Here is a 20,403-nt window from a genome sequence, read left to right on the forward strand (position 1 = left end):
AACTTGTGAATTCCTGTTTTCCTAAACCTAGGACATATCAAACAGCAAGAGTTTCTTTGATAGCAGTTTTCAGAGAGAAGAGTGTTCAGTGGCACACACATTTTATTTCTTTTGGGTCAGCAGATTTTCTTGTCTATGACTGATGTTTTTCTCTTGTGTTCTCCGTACTCATTCAGGCCTGTACGCCTTGTCCTGATGATGCTGAATTTCTTTCTAAGAAGTTTCTTGGGTAACACAGCCCGGTTTTTATGCAGCTTTACCAAGTGTAAGTGCTTTGGGTGGTGACTTCTATTGCCCCACTTATCAGGTTGCATAAAGGATTCTCTCCCTCACCTCCATTACAAATGAAGAGCATTAATTATACTTATCAGTCAACAAGGTTCCCCCCAATGGATGAGCATAACAATAATTGCCAGCAAGTGTAAGACTCTATTCAGCACACAGTTTTTCCAAAGTGATAAATTCTGCATCTTTAGACACAGAACTTAAAATAAAACAACACACCTTTTGACACATGGGAGCCTTAATGAACTAACTAGCTTTGTCACTACTGGCACAAGCCCAGTTACGGTGAGATAAACCAATATAAAAGAATTTATGCATTGAACAGCTCCCCAGATCAATGCTTATAAAAGACCACTGGCCCAGAACTTGGGAGTCTTTGGTTATATTCCACAATTTGTCAACAACCTTGCACAAGTGGCTCCTCTGCTCGTGTCCCACCCCTGAATCCACTGTTTCCCTTCAAACATACTTTAGATGCATGCTTGAAAACTCAAACCAGCACTGTCCCACTTCCAGCTGTGCTCAGGGAAAACATTTCCATTAGGAGCAGCCTAATCACAGCGACAGTTTAATCCAGCACAGAAAGGAAATGGATCAGATGAAACCAGAGTTTGACTCTGCCAGCCGCATGCACAGCACAGCTTCAAATGAGCTGTTAGAACCAAACTTTACATTCCATGGTTTTACTGTATCCCAGATATTAAAGGGGGAGGGGGTGTGGGACATTCATTGGTCCTTGCCTTCAGTGACAGAAAAACCTGTTCAACTACAAAAGTTAATACAGACAAGACTTAATTGCCTGCTGGGTCCTGACCTTGTTTTGTTTCTGCAAGAGAAGCCACTGCTAACACAACCTGAGCAAACCTCCAAGCCAGACCCTGCAGCTGCCCAGGGGCCACAGCAGTGCCCTCTCTGAACAGCCTCTGAGGGGGTTTCTTGATCCTAATTTACCTTTTAATACTCATGACAATCAAGCCAGGGAAGTAAAAAATATGAATTTGTATCCTATTCAACAGGTTCTTTTAAAAAATTGTCTCATGACATCTTTTCAGTTTAAGTCCACAAATTTGCAGGTGTAGGACCTACATCTTAAATCACTTATACACGAAATAATGTCATGAAGCTTTGCAAGGATTTTTGTGAGTTACTTTTTTTTGAGAAAAATAATATATAATATCATAGAATGGCCAAGACTGGAAGGGTCCTTAAAAATCATCTCATTCCATCCCCCTACCATGGGCAGGACACCTCCCACTACCCCAGGTTGCTCAGAGCCCCATCCAGCCTGGCCTTGGACACTGCCAGGGATCCAGGGGCAGCCACAGCTGCTCTGGGCACCCTGTGCCAGGGCCTCAGCACCCTCACAGGAAGAATTTCTTCCTCAAATCCAATCTAAACCTGCTCTCTGTCAGTGTGAAGCCCCCTTGTCCTGTCACTCCAGACCCTTGTCAAGAGTCTCTCTCAATCTTTCCTGTGGGCTCCCTTCAGGCTGAACAATCCCAGTTCTCTAAGCCTTTCCTCACAAGGGAGGTGCTCCATCCCTTTAATCAACTTGGCCAGCCTGTCACACATAAGTTGTTACCTCCTCACCATCAAAATAAAAAAAAATAATTAATTTTTCTGTATGTTATTTTGTATTTTTATGATTTAAAGGCAAGGTTCTTCTTTACAAATAGCATGCAATAATGGTACATAAGGATATCTGCAGAGATACCTGAAAATCTCATTTGAACTTGGACTTCCTGTATTTAGTGAAGTCATCAGCTTTACAGTTCTCACAGCAACATTAAAATCCAAAATACTTATACATCAGTCCAGGACTTAGGAAACCTGTTTGACAGTAAAATTTGACTTACTAAGTTCTGTCTCCAACCTGGGAAGCAGTGTAGATGTTGCCCTGCCTGACTTTTATATTGGCAAGCCTGATGGAAAACTTCATTTTACTCCACTGAAATGCAACAAAACTCTCCACTAAACCCTGACTTTTCTGCTCTTTGTAAAGAGCCAAGCTCACTGAGCCCTGTCAGATTTGGAGCAGGAGTTTATGGATTGGCACCCTCACCAGTGCCAGGCAGCAAAGCAAGGACAATGCATTCTGCTGAAACTGAGACCACCTTAGCAAAAACTGATAATCTAAAAAATTGTCCAAAACATCCAAGAAAACATTAACAGGCAGTTAACTTTTTTCAGTCCACACAGTTTGTTGGTTTGTTTTCCTTTTCTTCTTATTAATGAAGGATTTTTTAAAAACCCCAACTTTCTAGGAAGGCTTTAAACTTTTATTCTTTGATCAGAAGAATGGAACTTGCTTAGTGATGCATTTGAACATTTTTCAGCATTCACAACAGAACAAAGACCTGCTCTCAGTGTTTTCAAAAGTGATATCCAGTCTTTCCTAATACATTGATTTTGCTTCCTCTCTTTATTTATAGTTTCTAAACATTAAGAAAATATATGCCAGACTGAAAAGATGACTGCTAATATTTTAGCAAAGCACATGAGGGAGAAGCTGAAGATATCCACAAGTAAGAGAGCTGTAGGAGCTGGGATTTTACAAATCAAGTCAGGTATTGCGAGATTCAGGACAAAATTATACTGTTCACATCCAACTTTGCTGCCCTCTAAAGCTGCCAAGTTAAATTTTCCACATCACAGTGCTCAACGTGACACAACTACCCAAAATCTACTCTTAAGAACTGGATTCCTGTCTGTTAACTGCAGGAAGCAGGTATAAAAAATCTGGGGCTCACTAAGAGTTTAAGCAGTTGTTTCTCTAATTCCGTGTGCTTTCAACTGCCCCTGCAGCACTGATTAACTTTCGTGTGTCAAGTGCAGGGAATAAAAAAGCTGTTTGAAATTCAAACAAGCCTCCAAGAGAAAATCAAGATAAGAAGCCCAAGCATTGAATCACAAGAAGTTTCCGTATTTTGAGTTGCATATAAAGAGCCTCTTTTCAGGGTTTGTTTGTTGATATTCCTTTTAAATGACATTGATTTTTATCTGTCAGAGGTCAAAGAACAAAAACTTGACTACTGTTTTAATATCATACAGAAAAGAGCTGGAGGAAGCTTAACTTGGTGTCAAATCACAGAACCACAGAGCAAGCTGAGTTGGAAGGGACCCACAGTAATAACCACTACATTTGGATATGCTCTTCCAGCCTCCTCCTGCCAAGAATTTCATATAAATTTCAACCCAGTACCTTCATTCATGCAGCAGCAATGACCTAGAGGGACATTTCAAATTAATTTTCCAAACTTTATTATATGAGAAGATTACCAAGTACCACAATTTGCTATATCTAACTTTTGTTGTTACAAAAACTATCACAGGCAATCTTAAACCTGCAATTTATTCCTGAGGAACTTGCATTTTACCTCAGACATTCTCTTGGAGAAGGTGATATAAAACATTCATTTTCCTGGACAAAGTCAAAAACCTTCAGAACAAAAAAACAAACAAATATTCAAGTATTTGAAACCTCACCAGCCTTAGCACAGGCCTCAAACATTTGAAATAGCAAAGTAAACAGTGGCAAAGGCAAGCTGACTTCTTCCCTTGGAAAAGAACAGTTTGTCAGTAGCTTTTCAGAGCTATTTTCTCTCTCGGTAGCTTCTCAGAGCTATTTTCTCTCAGCCCCTGCTGCTCTTGGTAACTGCAGCTCCTGCTCCTCTTCAGCCCCACTTCCCTTCTAACACTTTCTCATCCTGAATTCATCAACACACCTCTTTTCCTCCTTTTCATCATCCAGCAAGGGAGCACTGGAAGGACAGGGGAAGCTGTTTTCCTCACATTCTTTTCTGCAGCCTATAGCCCACTCTTCAGGGTCCTCTTTCCTTTGTTACTAAGCAATGAATAAGAATTGTTTTTAAATCACATACTTTGGAAAACACTTTATTTCTACTCAACAGCAATCAAAACATGCAAAAGAATGAGGATAAGAAGTAGGTAGAGACTGAGGCACAGAGTCACAAAACCAGCAACAACAGCAACAAGACCATTCCTGACACAACCTTTTGGCTACCACAGCCAAAACAGCCCCTCAAAACCTCAAGCAGTACTTAATATCAGACATGAATAAGTACATTTTAACCCTGTGGTTTTCTTGTTTAACTCTGTTTCCAAAACCTTACCTTTCAAGAATGTAATTTCTCAGTTTGTTTCTTATTTGAAGTGAACTGAGGCACTAAAACCAGAAATTATTTTTACTTCTCCAGAGACAGGGAACACAAAGCAGCTGGACAACTGAAGCTCTCCTGTGGTCTCCCAGGAAAGGAATCTGGAAATCCTGGGAGTTGGGATTCACCTCCCACACAGATGGAGGTGAGGGTGAGGGCTCTTGGTGACCAGCATCAGCAGAGAGAAGCTGCTCCTGCCAGGTAAAACTGCTGCCCCCCAGCAAGAGGCAGGTATCACGACAGCCCACGAAGTCTTAGGGTAAAATCCTTCCTCAACTTATACCTGCTAAACCTGGGCAAAACTCCACAGGGGCAGAGAAAGACAAGCCCTCCGTGCTGGAGAAGTGGTGCTGGAGAGAGCCCTGCCCTCAGGAAGACTCGACACACATCTGCAAGACTCTTGGGTTTTTTTGAAAAATGGGGATAACATGCTTTTTTTGTTAGGTTTGGTGGTGGTTTGGGGTTTTTTGGTTAATCCTGTTCTCAGAAAGGCCATTTTACTTGAAACTTTCTACAGCAAAACATTCAGCTCCAGGCATCTACCCTGGATCCCAAACATCAAGGTTTAGCACCATGAACAGCTGAAACCAGGACCTGTGTCAGGAGTGCCTACACATCTACGCAGTGGTGGAACTGCTGGTTCAAGTAATTAGATGGAATCAGATTTAGAAATTTAACAAATTTGTAGGATTTGAAGGTTTACAGGAATCAGTCATAAGGGGGATCATGTCCTTAACAGAACTAAAATATGCATCTCTGATCAAGTGACAAAACCAGCACAGACAAGGTAAAAAGTAAACCTTGAATACTGTTCATTTTCTTTTCTCCATTTTGATACCAAGTGTATCAAAGTGATGGAGCTTCACCCACATCCCTTTTCTGCTACAAGAAGTATCAGACCTTCCAAAGCAAGCAGAAACCAGACTTTCAGGTGCAGAGGACACGGCTTTGAGCTGCTGCCCAACAAACAGGCTCAGGCTCCAGCCGAGCAGCACTGGCAGGGGAGGGCTCCAAAGACCTCACTGTGCTGTGAAACACCTGGCTGAGCCAACATCTGTGTGCCCCTTGGGAAACAATCTTCCAGGCTGGGGAAGTCAGAGATTGACTGACTTCTTCCTCTGCAGTACTTTTAAAATACAGGGTAACTATGGTTTCTAGTGACACCAAGAACCACACACAGGTGGTCCAGTTTAATCCCTTCATTATGTAAAAGCAAGGTAGAAAAGACTTCAGGTCACTCAGGTGAAACAACCTCCCCTCTCTTTCCTGACTACTCCCCACATCACCCACAGCCCAGCTGAGAACTACAGAAGTTGTATGACATGTCTCAATTCAAATCCAAGTCCTCTCTTATTTCCAGTTACCACCACACAGCAGGTAAACTCACTTCCACACCAATCAATCAGTTCTTTCCCTAATCCCCATTTTCTCTCCAACCCTTTTTGAGAATGAGCCCTTTGAACCAAGGATATTACATTTAAGCATGCAGCCTCATAAATCATACTGCTGTAATTAAGTCTAATATTATGTTCCCTCACATGGAGGCTGTGCTCTGTGAACAAGTAAAACTTCTGAAACAAACCAACTTCCCCTGGGGCTCATGGCCTGCTGCATTCCCCTGAGGCTGCTTTGTGGAAAGCTTTGTCTCATTGTTTATTCAAAGATGGCACTGCTGTTACAGTATTTGAAACAAGCATCAAAATAAGGTTGTTAGAAAAGCTGGAGCGGTGCCTAATTGCTGGTGAGAGTGGATAATTACAGAGGATATGAGCTTTGATATATGGATTGAATAGCAAGGTATGTGAGATGCAGAGGTGTATTTATATGCCTACATCTCCACTTACATGGCATTTATTGTAAGATCAATGAAAGTAGTTAATAATGCATGGCTTATTAGTTATCACAGAAAAGAAATACACTGTGCAGCTTAAAAGTGTACATCACCATATACTCAAAGCAGCTGCAGAATTCACACCAGGGCTGCTGCATTAGGAAGACAACCAAGAGAACATATTCCTGAAAATGCCAATCCTACACAGTATTTAAAAAAAAATCAGAATCACACAATCAAAACTGTCAAATTTCATTGGTTCTATCAGTCTAGAGGATAAAGTACCTAGGAAACAAAACATACAAGTACTTTTTCCCACAGAAAAGCTGAAATTTATACTCCCATCTCTCTTTTAGGTATTATTTGATTCTCTATGTGTTAGAATCAAATTATGATTAATTCTAGTTATGCCACTCTCACTTTCTTCAGGCTTTTTATTCTTTCCTGACTAATTACCTTTTTCCAGCTGGCACATGAAAGAAAAGTTTGCTATTAATTAAAGGATGGATACTCTGTTCCTTAACCATAGCTTATACATACAGACAGCAGGAGAGAAAGGTTGAAAAAAATGAGTGCACTGATGAAAACACTACATGGGTGTGTCTTGGAGCATCATCAGTCACTACATCTTTTGTCTTAGCACCATTCCTGAAGCCACCAAGATGACATATTTCAGCCTTTGCTATACTTGCAACATTTTGATTTATGCTGCTTCTTAAGCACTTTCTACTTAATCTTCTCTCTTCAGAGAGTATTATTGACTCAACCCCTCTGTGAAGCCCAAATTCACAAAAAGCCAGTGAAGAAACCTGAATAAATCTGGGATGTTTTAAGTAAGAAAGTTCCAACAAGCACTCCCACAAATTAAGAGAAGTTGTTCAAGAAAAATCAACATTACATGCAAGGAAATGAGTCCAAAATATTTTGCAACACAATTTTTGCTGCTTTTTAGAAGTAAGTCTCAGCACTCCTCATCATCCAGGGCCATCTATCACAGAGCAGGCAGGTCCTGCTGCATGCTCCATTAATTATGTTCCAGGAGATCTCTGACTGCACATTTATGGAGGTGAGACAGGAATGCAGCTCCCCATGGTGACTAACAGGCCCATCGTCAAACTTTCCTACATTGTCATTACTTACTTTTTTTTTTCCACCTCTCCAGTGAAGAATATTTTTTTCCCCTCATTGTACTTATAGGTGATTAATGCAGTTTTAATTGCCACCATGCATCATTTGAGAGCACTCACAGCCAAAATATTGGGAAAGGTGGTCTCAACACCGGCCTAGGGAAATGTGACATCACTGGATTCATTGCCTGGCCCTGCCACACATCTCCTGTGGGACATAAGGCCTCCAACAGGGCAGAAGCCAGAGCACACTAAAAACTAAAGAAAAAAGGGAAAGCCCTACAGAATTAGCACAGTTCAATAATCCAGTATCAAACCTATCTTGCAATGACAAAATGCTACCAATGGATGCAAATTGCTTTCCCCAAACATTTCCTCAACTATCAGCTACCAAAAGCTTTCTTATTTTTTAAAAGGAAGGAGGGCAAGCAAGGAAACTCAGAGAGCCTTGAGGTTGGAAAAGCCAGACTACACATCATCAGCACCTCAAAGCAGCATCCAAACCCAGAGGAAGCCCAAAGACGAGCAGAAAAAAAGAGCAGGGAATTTCTTGGGCTCTCAGTACCTCAAGAATCCAAAGGGTGGCAGTTGCAAAGAGGGAATGCTGAGGCCTGAAACCCTCTCCTTTACTATGATCCAGAGGTGCCCCTGTGGATCCCTCACCTTTGGGATCCACAGCCTGGAACATTCTCCTAGAGACAAATGGTTAAACCTCTTCTTCCAAAACTGAGCAAAACTGCTGTCTTTTAAATATAGACTGAGGAGCAAGAATTGGAGCAGCAGTGCCCAACTTCCCCACTCCCATCCCACTCTACAGCACTAGCCCCAGATGCACAAGAGAGGTTCAGTTTCCTCTTCTGACTAAGAGGGATCAAAGCTCAAAGCAGAGCTTCATGCTCACATCCAACAGCTGTTTATAGCACTGAAACCACTCAGAGACAAGGAGGGCAAGGACAAAGGCTTCTTCCAGCTCCAAGAAGTGTTCCAAGCCTTTGGAACCCACTGACAGAATGTAGTTCCAGCAATTCTCAACCCTCTTTGTAGAGGGAGGTGTGGAAAGGCAGTCCTGCCCTCACCTAGCACCTCTCAGCATGCTCACATGGACACAGGGCCACAGATTCTTTGTTTCCTATGAAGAGATGGTTTATACCTCCTGAACTACACCAGAGCAAGATTTCCACACTCAGGTTACAGCAGATATTAACCTGGCCCAACACACAATCTGGACACTGAGCACATGAAAATTTCTGCACTGGCAAGTGAGGAAAAAATACTCCAAAATTCAAGAAACAGCCTATGCTTTGAAATCTCCCTCAAAACTCATGTGCTGAGCTGGATCAACCCTTCAAGAGTGATGTCCACCGATGTGACAGACCTGCCCTGCTTGGAGAGGTGTTGTGCCTTTTTTACCTTATTTATAGAATGGCCTTACTCATGCTTCATTTAAGAAACAATTAGCCTTTGACAGCTTAAAATAAACAGGACTTTCTCTCTGCTGAACAGTCACTAGCCCTGAGCTGTATTTCAAGTTGTTGAAACAGCACAAGACTCCCCAGTGGGCTCAGTAGTGTAAGAGAGGCGCTGGGCAAGCTAACCTTTCAGAACAGCACCCTGAGCAACCCGAGCAAGAGTAATCAAACAAGGACTGCCATCAGTCAAATGAAGCAAGCAATCATTCCCAATCCTACCCCACTTTGTCCTCACCAACTGGAGGCACCTTTGGAAGGTGAGGCCTCCTCTTTCCAGAGATTTGCAGAGAACCCGCAGGAATGCAGAAGGTGCAGGAGTTCAGCAATGGTTGCACACCAGAAGTGCAGCTGGCCAAGCTTTTTCCCTGAACATAAGAGGTTTTTCTGCCTCCTGTGTTGCTGCAGCCAGTCCAAAGGCAGCAAGTACAATAGCTGGCGCAGATAATTGGCATCACAATTTCAAATTTCAGTCCAAGCTCTTGTACCACCAGCAGAGGGGTCAGCATTCCCATTGAGTAGCCATGGGAGTTTTCCACTGGTGACTTCAAGCTTCCCAGAGCTGCTCCACTCCAGCCTCCTGGTTCTGCAGCTGCCTTTACCGTGCCAGGGAGCAGGGCACAAAAGGGCTGTGCTGAAAAGCCAACAGAGGTACATCAGCATTCTTGAACTCCTGTCTCATCCCAGGTAGTTTTTTTGAGCTGGGTTTCCTGACTAAAAGAGAGCCTGGATAGAACATGTTGGCTCGAGCTCACTTGTTTCTTCTAGTAAAGAGCTCCCATGTGCCATAGGCAAGCCTGGATCTTGGCTTCTCCTCTATAAAACTGGGAGTGAATGTCCTGCCTTAACTCCAAGGGATCAAAGGAGGATCAGCAGTCTGAGTATTGTGTCAGGGCAATGCCAACACGTATTCAAGTGACAGTTGTCCAAGCACCAGTCACAGCAGGAACATCCATGCCATGAGCAGGTGTTCTCAGAAAGGAGGAACACAATGAAAAGCAAAAGCACAGCACACACAGCTTCCTCCGGATAACAGAACCCGGCGATGAGACACAACAACACCACCAACCAGCAACAGACCGTGCCAGCAAAAAGGAAGTGCTGGGGAGAACAAGAATGAGAAACAATATCCAGCAATTAACATCTGCAGAAAGCAAAATTTTTCAGACGGAATTTAAAGTTGTAAGAGTCAGCAAAACAAAAGATGTGAGACAACATGGGGAGTCACAGAGAGACGAGGCGCCAAATAAACAAATAGAGGAACACACCGTGGAAAAACACTTGTCAACAGATCAAAAGAGATCCAGCAAGGATTGGATGCAATAATAAGGTATCAAAAATATAAAAGACATTGAACACCAGCTCTTTTCCAGCAATAGCAGGACACCAAGTTAATCTAGACATTCGTTGCTCGCACTTTCACACCAACAAGTTCCCCCATCGCAGGGATCCCAGAACACAGGCAGCCTAACACAAACACGGGAGCGACACCCAGGCACACACTGACTTGCCCTAGCAAGTTTCACTGCTACTCCGAGGGTACCACTAATGTTTAAGCAGGTATTTACTAGAGTTTGACCTGCCTTGCCGATCGCATCACTCACAACCTTGCAGCACAGGAGCTGTTTCCAGCGGTAAAGGTTTCAGGACATGCCATAAAGTCACTGAAGCTCCCGCAGCTCTCCTACAAACATCAGAGGGAACCACCGCGCCCTCCGGACAGGTCACTGCAACCGAACTACAGGATGGTTTTAAAAAATGTATCAACATAAAGAAATGTATCAGTGTATTTGTCATTCTGCGCTGAGACTTTCCCTCCTGGATTCCAAAAGGGTGATTTGCAGCGGTCACTGTTAATAAAAACCTGAAACAAGCAGCAGTTCAGTGAAGTAAAATACATCTTTTCACCTCGCAAAGAGAAAGCGCTCACGGGAAAAGCATCCCCATGAAGTTAAGCATCTGATTATAAATATCTCATCACTGACAACCAGATTGTGCTGGACACAAACCTGAAGTAAAGGGATACACATTTAACGAGCCCATTAGGACGATGAGCAAGAAAGCAAAGGATTTGCCTTTCACGTCTTTGTCAAAAATTCTCGGACGGGCAATTAAACTTAATTAATTAATTAATTAAAAGGTCGGCTATAGATAAGGACCGTAGGAAGGCGTTTGGGCAGGGCACAGAGCGGGCTCTGGTGCTGCGCTCGGGGCCGCCGCGGGGGCGCAGCCCCGGCAGGAGCCGAGCGGGGATCCCGGCACCGCCGCCGGCACCGCGGCCGCCCGGGCCCCGCTCGGGAACTTCTCTCGTCCCCTGCCGCTCCCCATCACTTCCTACTTTCCCCGCGCCGCCGAGCAGCGCTGCCGCCCCTTCCTGTGCCGCCGCCGCCGGCGCTGCCCGCGGGCCGGCTCCGCGCAGCGCGCACGGCTCCGCGCCCGGCCCCACTCACCCCAGCGTGCTGATGAACCCATTGACGGAGCCCTCCGCGTACAGGGACACGATGTCCCCGATGTACAGAAAGCTGGACATTTTCTCAGACATTCTGGTTCATTTTCCAGCTGGGTTCCGCGCTCCTCCCCTTCGAGGTGAAAAAAAAAAAATTTAAAAAATTAAAACAAAATTAAAATAAAATCAAAGCAAATGGCAGCGATCCTTGGGGAAGCCGCGGGCTGAGGCGGGCGGACGGGGGGCTGAGCGCGGCCCGGAGGTGCCGAGAGGGCTGACAGGAGCGCGGTGCGCGGCTCGGCACGGCCCGGCCCCCGCCCGCCCCCCGCGCCTCCGCCCCCGCCCGCCCCTGCCCCGCCCCGGGCAGGAGACCGAGCCTCGGAGGGGGACCGAGCCACGGCAGGGGAGCGGGCCTGCGGGACGGGGACCGAGTCTCGGCGGGGGACCGTATCTCCGCTGGGGACCGAGCTCCGGGCAGGGGACCGGGCCTCCGCTGGGGACCGAGCCCCGGCGGGGGACTGAGCCTGCGGGCAGGGGACCGGGCCTCCGCTGGGGACCGAGCCTGCGGGCAGGAGACGGAGCCTGCGGGCAGGCGGCCCCGGCATCCCCGCCGGCCCGGAGAGAGGCTGCCGAGCCCCCCGGTCAGTGATTCCCCGCGGGCGGCTCCCCGGGGCTGGAACCCGCGGGGGCAGCGGCTGAGGGAGCCCAAACCAGCGGGTGTGAGGGGACGGCGACCCTTCCCCACAGCCGAGAGAGTTTGCTTGGTGTGGTCGCCAAAAGTGTCACCCTCTGTTTGGTGGCTTGCAAACTTCAGGAACCACAGCTCCTGTGGTTATTGTTTTTAATGAGAAGCAGAGCGTGCTGCAATGCTGTGCAGGAATTCGCAGAATCACAGGATGGGTCAGGCTGAAGGGGCCACAGTGGGTCGGTCAGCTGGTGCCATCTCCGTGCTCCAGCACGGCCATCCAGCACAGGGCACAGGATTGTGTCCAGATGGTTCTGGAATATCCCCAGTGAGTAGACTCCACACACTCTCTGGACAGTCTGTTCAGTGCTCGGTCACTGCCCAGGACCGAAGTTCTGCCTCCTGCCCAGGGAGAACCTCCTGGGCTCAGTCCCTGCCCGTTCCTCTGGTGCCATTGCTGGGCCCCTGGAGCAGAGCCCGGGCCCTGCCAAGGCTCCCCCAGCATGCCCAGCTAGAAAAGGGCACGGTGTCGAGAGAGGCTTCAGGCCATGCCATGGTGGCCAGAGGGGCTCAGGGGGGCTGCACAAAGCCACTCTGCTTTAGTTCACTGCCCAAAACCAAGGACCAGCCCATCAAACCACGCGTTCAGTATGGAATGGGAGTGTTCAGTTCCAAGGTAACGCTAACCCCAGCAGGAGAACCTTATTCTTAAAAATACTGTGCATTTTTTAAGCAGACGTGATTTTCACTAATGGTTCTAAGAATCAAACGATATACTTTTATGATTTTTCAGGTGTAATTCACCTGAGACAGCTCTCCAAATTACAAGCATTTGTTAACCACTGCAGTTTAAAAAAATACTGTTTGGAATTAAAAAAATTTAAAAGGGCCTGATCAAGTACTAACTCTTAAATTATAAGAATATTAATCTAGTCACAGGAGTGTGCAGACTGCTAGTAATGAGTAACAAGCTGATGGTTTCACAATTAGATTTAGTATCTCAAATCTACAACTTCCAATCTCATTGCACTTCTGAGCATAAATTGTTGAGATCAGAAATGATGAGTTTCCAAATTAAAAAAAAAGGGTCTTAGCATCTAGATGTATGTTATGCCATTCTAGAGGTCCCTTTTTGCCCTTTTATGGTGAATATATTGTATTTGCCCCTTTCTTTTGTACCCACTGGGGTACAAAAATGCTAGCAAAGACCCCTCCTATGGAGACAGGCTAAGAGAGGGGGATTTGTTCAGCCTGTGGAAAAGAAGGCTCCGAAGAAACCTCATAGCACCTTCCAGTACCTAAAGGGGGCTTACAATAAAGCTGGAGAGCGACTTTTTACAAGGGCATGGAGTGATAGGGGAAGGGAGAATGGCTTTAAACTGAAAAGGGATGGGTTTAGATTGATATTAGGAATAATTTCTTCCCTGTGAGGGTGGTGAGGCCTGGCACAGGTTGCCCAGAGAAGCTGTGGCAGCTCCATCCCTGGAAGCATCCCAGCCCTCGTTGGATGTGGCTCTGAGCAACCCTGGATAGTGGAAGGTGTCCCTGCCCATGGCAGGGGGTGGCACTGGGTGGGCTTTGATGTTCCTTCTGGCCCAATCTATCCTGGGATTCTGTGTACACACAAATGTAGGCCCTAGATCTGACACTTCCCCAGATTCTTCCAGCTCAGTCTCCTGGAGTCACCACAATTGTTAAATCCTTCCTGGAAAAGCCATATGAAGAGGACAGGTGCCAGAGCCCTCATTCAGGATCCAGCCCTTGGACAGGGAAACCAAAGATGAGGCCCTTCAAACTTCCCCAAACACGCAGCAAACCTCAGGGCTGGACTAAGTTAAAACACAGCAGAATTAGAAACTGAAAGTCCAAGCAGTACAAGGCACCAGAGGGCAGAGAAGCTCTGGCTCCCTGCCCACGTGCTGACTAGGTGAAAAGCATTGACCCAGGGCCCTCCAGGAGCCACCACACAGAGGGCTCTGGGTTTTATTTCATGGAAATGTGCTTCTGGACAGCTTGAGCTGAGCAGCAAAGGCTTTACAATGCACTGACAATATCCTTTGCCCTCCTGACCCTGTTTATCTCAGCCATTTTATACCAGGCTCTAATGGCCTAATTAAGACACTTTAGCCAGAGCGGTTTCACATTTCCCAGCAGTAAATGAAACCCTGGCATGCCTTAGATCAGTGGGAGTATTCCTGAGAATGAACTTCAGAACTTGGCCAAGCAGCAGGATTGTGTGTCCTTGGTGTGCCTGGGAGCAAAGCCCCATTTGGGACCCTTCTGTCAGGAGAGGACAGCTCTGTTGCCTAAACACAGGTTATTGGGGCTGTTTGAAATGTCCTTTGGCACCTGAGACATGCCTGTGGGTTGTCAGCAGTGAGGCAGGACTGCTGTGTCCTTGACAGTTCTGCCTGCATGGGGAGAAAGGGGCCCACAGGTTTTGCCACTACAAGAAGGTTAATTTGGGTCACTTTAGAAAATATTTGGCATATGCTTGCCATGGCAAAGCTGGAAACTGATAGGAGTCCTACACTTGCGTCTTTCCCCCCACCCCCAAGGAAATCAAGGCACAGGCTGCATTCTCCTAGGCTTGTCCATCTTGGCTCAGGCTGGATGGTGCCAGCAGCTGAATGCAGTTGCCACCTCATAGCTCTCCAGTGATAAACATGGAATGAACTGGAAATCTCAATCCAACAGAGAAAGCTGTTAACCAAAAATGAGTCCTATGAAATCAGCAGTTTTGCAGAAAAAGTCACATCCTGAAGGCAGTCAAGTATTTAGGCTTCATTTTAAACCTGTGCCATTGAAACACTCTGATAATCTCAGGTGATTTGTATGCTCAAAATAAGCCAGCACTTATCCACTTTTGGAGACCAGGTCTTAAACAGGTAGAAAGATCAGCCTGGAAAAGCAGATCTGAGGAAACTTGCTCTTCTTCTCCTTGGAGACAGGAAACATTAGTGACAATCTTCCAGCATTTTTAACAAGTATTAACTCTCTTCTATTAAAAATAATGATTATGCCTCTCTGAGTACTAGTTTTATGAAGATGGTATCTGGAAAAATTTAATTAAAATGAAAGAGAATTTGTCATAACAAGTCTACATAGAAAAAGATAAAACAAGGCCAGAGATTATAATGGAATATTGCTTCATTTATCTGGAGCAGAAATACACCAAATGGGTTATTTGGATGAATATGGATCTTTTTACTACATTTTTAACCTTGTAATTAGCTGCAGGGTGAAGGTGAGGCTGCTTAGTCAATAACTGGGATATGTTTTCCATCAGTTATCTCTGGTAGTCTTTTGTTCCAAATCTGGGAATACAGTTTTTGCTGTGAAACAGGACCCAGATGCAGGAATCATCAGCTAGTGCTGACAGACTGCCCTGTGCACATATTCCTCTGTACATTGTAAAACTGAGGAAGTCTTCCTCTCTCAACTCTCATTTCTGGTCTATTACTTATTTTTTGAGAAGAAAATATTCAAGCAATTCCTGCAGCGATACTCTGACATTAAGTCTCTTTATAGAAGTATTTGACTATATTTTAATGCAGGGAAATTTCACCTTGATGTCTAGGTGCTAGACTTTGATGTTCATTCCAGTGCTGAGGCACAGGGGAGAAGCAGTTTATCCACAGAGAGTTCAACACAAACACCTCATTGCAGCACTGAGCATCCACCTTAGGTGTGAAAATACACAATATTAGAGAGTCCTCAGACTCCAAAAACTGAGTTAAATAGGCCAATGTCATCCTATTCCTGCTCCTTTTTCACTTCTCACATCTTAGGAAGATGTCTGAATTTCCTGCTCACCTTGTCTAAACAGGGGAGGCTCCTGACAGAAGCTGAGCTTTTTGTGCATTTGAAAATTGTTTGATTGGAAAGGTTTTAATCTCGCACCTACACAGCCTCCCTGTTGGATGAAGTTACAGATATATGGGCCACTCCAGAGAAGCAAACTGAACCAACCAGAGGCTTACACAACAGGCAGCATTGATGTTTGTTTTCTCGAGGGCCGAGGATAGTGCTTTCCAGCTGCAGGGGAAAAGGGGGAAGAGAAGAATGCCTTTAACTGTTTTTATACAATAGATGTAGATGGGAGCAGGCCAAAATCCAGGCAGGCACTCCAGAGCTTTAGCATGAAGCTATATGAAAGTTTGGACTCAAAAGCTCTGGTTTTGTTTCTTATCTTTTTAATAGACAAAAGGAAAAAAAAAAGAGAGAAGAAACCATTCCAAACCATTCCAGACATTTTGATATTTAAAATCCAATTCTGATTTTAAAGCCCATCTGTAGCTGGATTATATTTAATAAACTTATCTCAAGTAATGCACAATTAACAGCTTACTTGAGGAAAGCCTGGTTTTTCAAGGCACCCAATGAAGTTTCCCACAGCAGCTGAAGACACCCATGACCTTGTGGATATTCATATTTGGGCCAGCCAAGCTCTTCCCTGAGCACAGTGGCATTTCAAAACACTGGGATGTATAAAATCAGCGTGACTTGGCCCATGGGTTGGATCAGAGAGCTCCAGAACAGCTCATTTTGACAGTACCCGCACACAGGAATTGATTTACTGCTGGTAGAGCTTTGTTTTACTTTGCCTGTAGCAAACGTCAGAGCAGGAGCTGATTTCTTGAGAGATAGCCAGCTGTGGGGACTCATTTTCCCTTTTTTCTCCTTGTAGGAGTTAACTCTTTCTGATGTTGTTTCAAACAATATGTTGGTGTTGGAGCCATACAAAATATCAAACATTTGGTTAAAAAAAAATTACACCAACAGAACACCCCAGGAAAAAGAGGCCTGGCAGAGATAAATATGATTTAGTAATGTAATAAAGCAGTGAATCATGTGAAATAAGCGTCATTACTTGGTTGAGAATAATGAGAAAACCAGAATATGGAGCATTCAGTGCTAGTTTACCTACTTCATTCAACCTGGCTTAGGTAGGAACAGGAAATTCCAGCTCAATTCCTAACACCTTGTCTTGTAAAAGACTTTCCCTTGGAGGGAAACACATTTTTCTTAACATCAGAAAATGAACACCTCTTGCAGACAACCTCTTGGGGGGTTTCACTAGGAAATGGGTGTGAGCTTTGCTTCCTCACTGTCCAGGCACACTGGGTCACATTGTGGTGTGAATGAACAGACAGGGACTGTCTCACTTGCTCTTTGCTACATCTGAACTGCAAGAGCTAATATATCTATTAATTCAAGTATTTAAATAATCACTGCCTTGCCGTAGTAATCTCTTGAAAGAAACAAACATAGAAATAAAGATAACTGAAGCTATTTGTGAATTAATACCTTAAGCAAAAAGAGTTTAGATTAAAGAGGAAGCTTGGCCACCCCTGTAGCTGTGGCACGACACAGCAGCTATGTAAATAAACTCCTGAGAGCTGCTCCAAGCCATTCCAGTGAAGATATTTCCCCTTGCCATACACTCGAGTCTCTCTGGAATCAGTTTCCAACTGTTCCACCACCAAAGCTGTCCATTCAAAGAGCCAAACACGAAAATCCAACCAAAGCAGAAAGCACAATGTGCCTTTCTCTGGGGGAAAAAAAAAACCAACCAAACCAAGCAAACCAACCGCTAGAGAAAGGATGCTTTATTTAGAGGGTTCAGGAAGTTGAAGCGTTGCCTTCTATCAGCTCCTGACCACAGAGCAAGCATCAGGAAGCGCACAAAAATGAACTCACTATTCCTGCAGGGAGCAAGTGCCAGCGGCTACACCGGGTTTGCTTCCAACCTTGCAGCCCTCCCTGCCAGCCCCCACGGGCTTGTTAATCAGCCACTGTCTCCTGGGGCTCCTGTGCTGCTTGGCTGCTTCAAAACGAAGCCTTTCCCTACCAAACGCTGAAAGGGGCACTTACCTTGTTTGAATTTTCTCTTTTGCTAGCTGTCCTGAGACTTCAGAAACCTAGAAACACAGAGGGAAAAAGTGAATCATCACCATAAAAGGGGGGAAAAGCCTCCTGTAGAGGACAGTGACTGTAATTAAAAGGCAATTGTGTTTTGAGTGCTCTCGTTAATACTGGCAGAGGCAATGGCAGTGGCTACAGTGTGGATATAGCATCAGCAATATACAACAGTTATTTAAAATAAATATATTTTAAACCATGCAAGCAATATTCCACGTGAACTCAATGTTGCCTTTTTTTTTTAATTCCAAAATTGAGAACGTTTTGCAAAAATTTCCACTGTAAAGTCTAAGAAAAACAACAGTTCTAGTAAGAAGCCTAAAAAAATGCAGCTGTATTTCCAAGCTGGATCAAGTGGATTTAGTTAGTTGCTTGCAATTGCTAGCAAGTGGCAATTGCTAGCAACTAACTAAAGAAGTGAAAAAAATATCTGTAATTTCTGCATGGCTGCAGTTTATTTGCAGACATGGAGCTTGGAAAGCATACCTGAGGGAATAGCTCCCTACCTTTCCTAATTTTATCATGCAGAGCCTCAGGAAAGATGCTTCAAACCTGTGGAAGCGTTACACTTCAGGACTGCTTGAAAAGGCTTGTGCTTTTTTCTGATCAACATTTTTTTTTTTCTTCCTGAAAAGCTTTTGCAAAATAAATACAGCTCTATTTTTTTTTTTTTTTTGCCAGAATTGTCTCCTTTCACCAGCATACTGGCCGTATTTAGAGTGAAAAAAGGGGCTGTGGACAGCTTTTTTCTTTTTTGGGGGCACATTAAATATTTATCGGGGTGGGGGGGAAATTGTGATTAGTTTTGTTCAAACAGCTGCCACCAGGCCCATCTTTCCTAGGCCACACCAGTGTTTCTGACCTTGGGATGAAGTGCCTTTCTCTTTCTGGTCCATGTTCAGGCGAGGAAACATCAGGAAAAACAGCTTTTTTTCAGGAGAGCCCATCTTCCCTCATGAGAGCAGGGGCCACGTATCTTCACCTCAGGCCCATTCTAGTTTTCAGATGGGTAAAATAAACTGAAAATACCATTTTAGGGAGGGGAACACAAGTCAACAGGCTTTGGGTAGTTAGCACTGCATTTCCAGAGAAGTAATTTAGGGAGATCTGGAGTCCTTCAAGCCCATTTAAAGTCATCACTCCTCTCCCTCATCCCGAGAATTGATGTTTCTCAGAAATGTGTTTGGGAGGGAAAATTAGAGGTCAGGAATTCTATTGACCATGCTGTCTAGAGATTTTTTGGATGGGGAGGTCCAAGAAATCCTCTTTGCCTGTCTCAGCTTTGCATGCCCTCATCTCTGATCGGTGCTGGCTCTTTCAAAGTTCATTTCTACTTTTACCTCTGCCAAATGCAGATTACTTTCCAGGACACTATGGAATTATTTAATTAGCACAGCCAAATGACTGGGCTGTGATTCCAAGTAGGCAGAAAATGTCTTTGATGTATGTACCAAGTATGAAGTATGTACCAAGACTTGAGATTCACACCACCAATATTTCAAACTGATTTTGTGCTTAATTGAAGGAAGTGCCCTATATGGGAGATGCTCTCAAAGTATTTCTGTCATCTCAGCCCAGCTGTGACCAGGAAATGACAGCTGGAGTAAGAATAAGAAAGGAGAAATGATTTTGGTGGGGTTTTTTTTATAAATTAATATGGAATTATGAACATCATCAAAACATTACAGCACATTTGGATTCCCCAGACTGGAGTCTCTCTCCTCCTACCCATCCAGAATGCAGTGTGTTGAAACAAAAATCTTATCTAAAAGTATGTTGAATGCTGAACTGCTAAATTTATCTAGAACTTAAAATAAAAAAAAAAAGAAACCTGCATACTAATCACATGGAAATACCTGATTTGCTTTTTCATTTAGAAATGCCTTGTGCATTTGCCTCTGTCCCCTACCAGTATGTAACATTGTATTAAAGGTGTAAGACATGAGTCAGAAAAAAACTGCTTTATAGTCGTGCCTTGTCCCTGAGAACTGGAGGGGTTTTGTTTGCGTTTATTTTGTGGGTAGTTTTTAAATATGTTCCTCATTTGGGTGTCTTCCTTAAGCACAACAAAAGTTAGCAGAACAGCTGAATCCTGAAAAGCTGAGACACACAATTTCATATCCTCCGGCATCATAGGATTTAAATAGATCCGTGATGTGGATGCTTGATGAAATAAATCCCTGTTTCAGTGGACTTCACCTAAATCAGTGAAATAACCTCCTATTTCTCAGCAGCTCTTGCAAGATGTTTTGCATCTCTGCAGCAGTGGAAGTTAGAAATATGAATGTGTATAGGAAATTAGATTTTAACTAATCTATAACTAACCACAAACGAGTACATTAAAAAAGTAGAACCATCACCCGCCATTTCTATTTTGTCCACCCAAGAAAGGAAAAGTTAGCAGCAAAGGAATTATTTTACCGGTGAAACTGGATTTTGCTTTAAAGGAACAGAAGAAAT

The 20,403-nt window shown here is 44.3% G+C and overlaps 1 protein-coding gene across 4 annotated transcripts in view; it reads right to left on the reverse strand.

Moving 5' to 3' along the window:
* ITPR2 (inositol 1,4,5-trisphosphate receptor type 2) overlaps window positions 1–11,635 on the reverse strand; it is a 244,723-nt gene extending 233,088 nt beyond the window's left edge. For all 4 annotated transcript variants that reach the window (XM_077178364.1, XM_054631153.2, XM_077178365.1 and 1 more), the window contains exon 1: window positions 11,338–11,635. In XM_077178364.1, the coding sequence (XP_077034479.1) occupies window positions 11,338–11,429 (92 nt within the window). In that variant the 5' untranslated portion in view covers window positions 11,430–11,635. The remainder of the gene's footprint in view (window positions 1–11,337) is intronic.
* Between the last annotated feature and the right edge of the window lie 8,768 nt (window positions 11,636–20,403).

Source organism: Agelaius phoeniceus, chromosome 5 (assembly GCF_051311805.1).
Source record: "Agelaius phoeniceus isolate bAgePho1 chromosome 5, bAgePho1.hap1, whole genome shotgun sequence".
NCBI lineage: Eukaryota > Metazoa > Chordata > Aves > Passeriformes > Icteridae > Agelaius > Agelaius phoeniceus.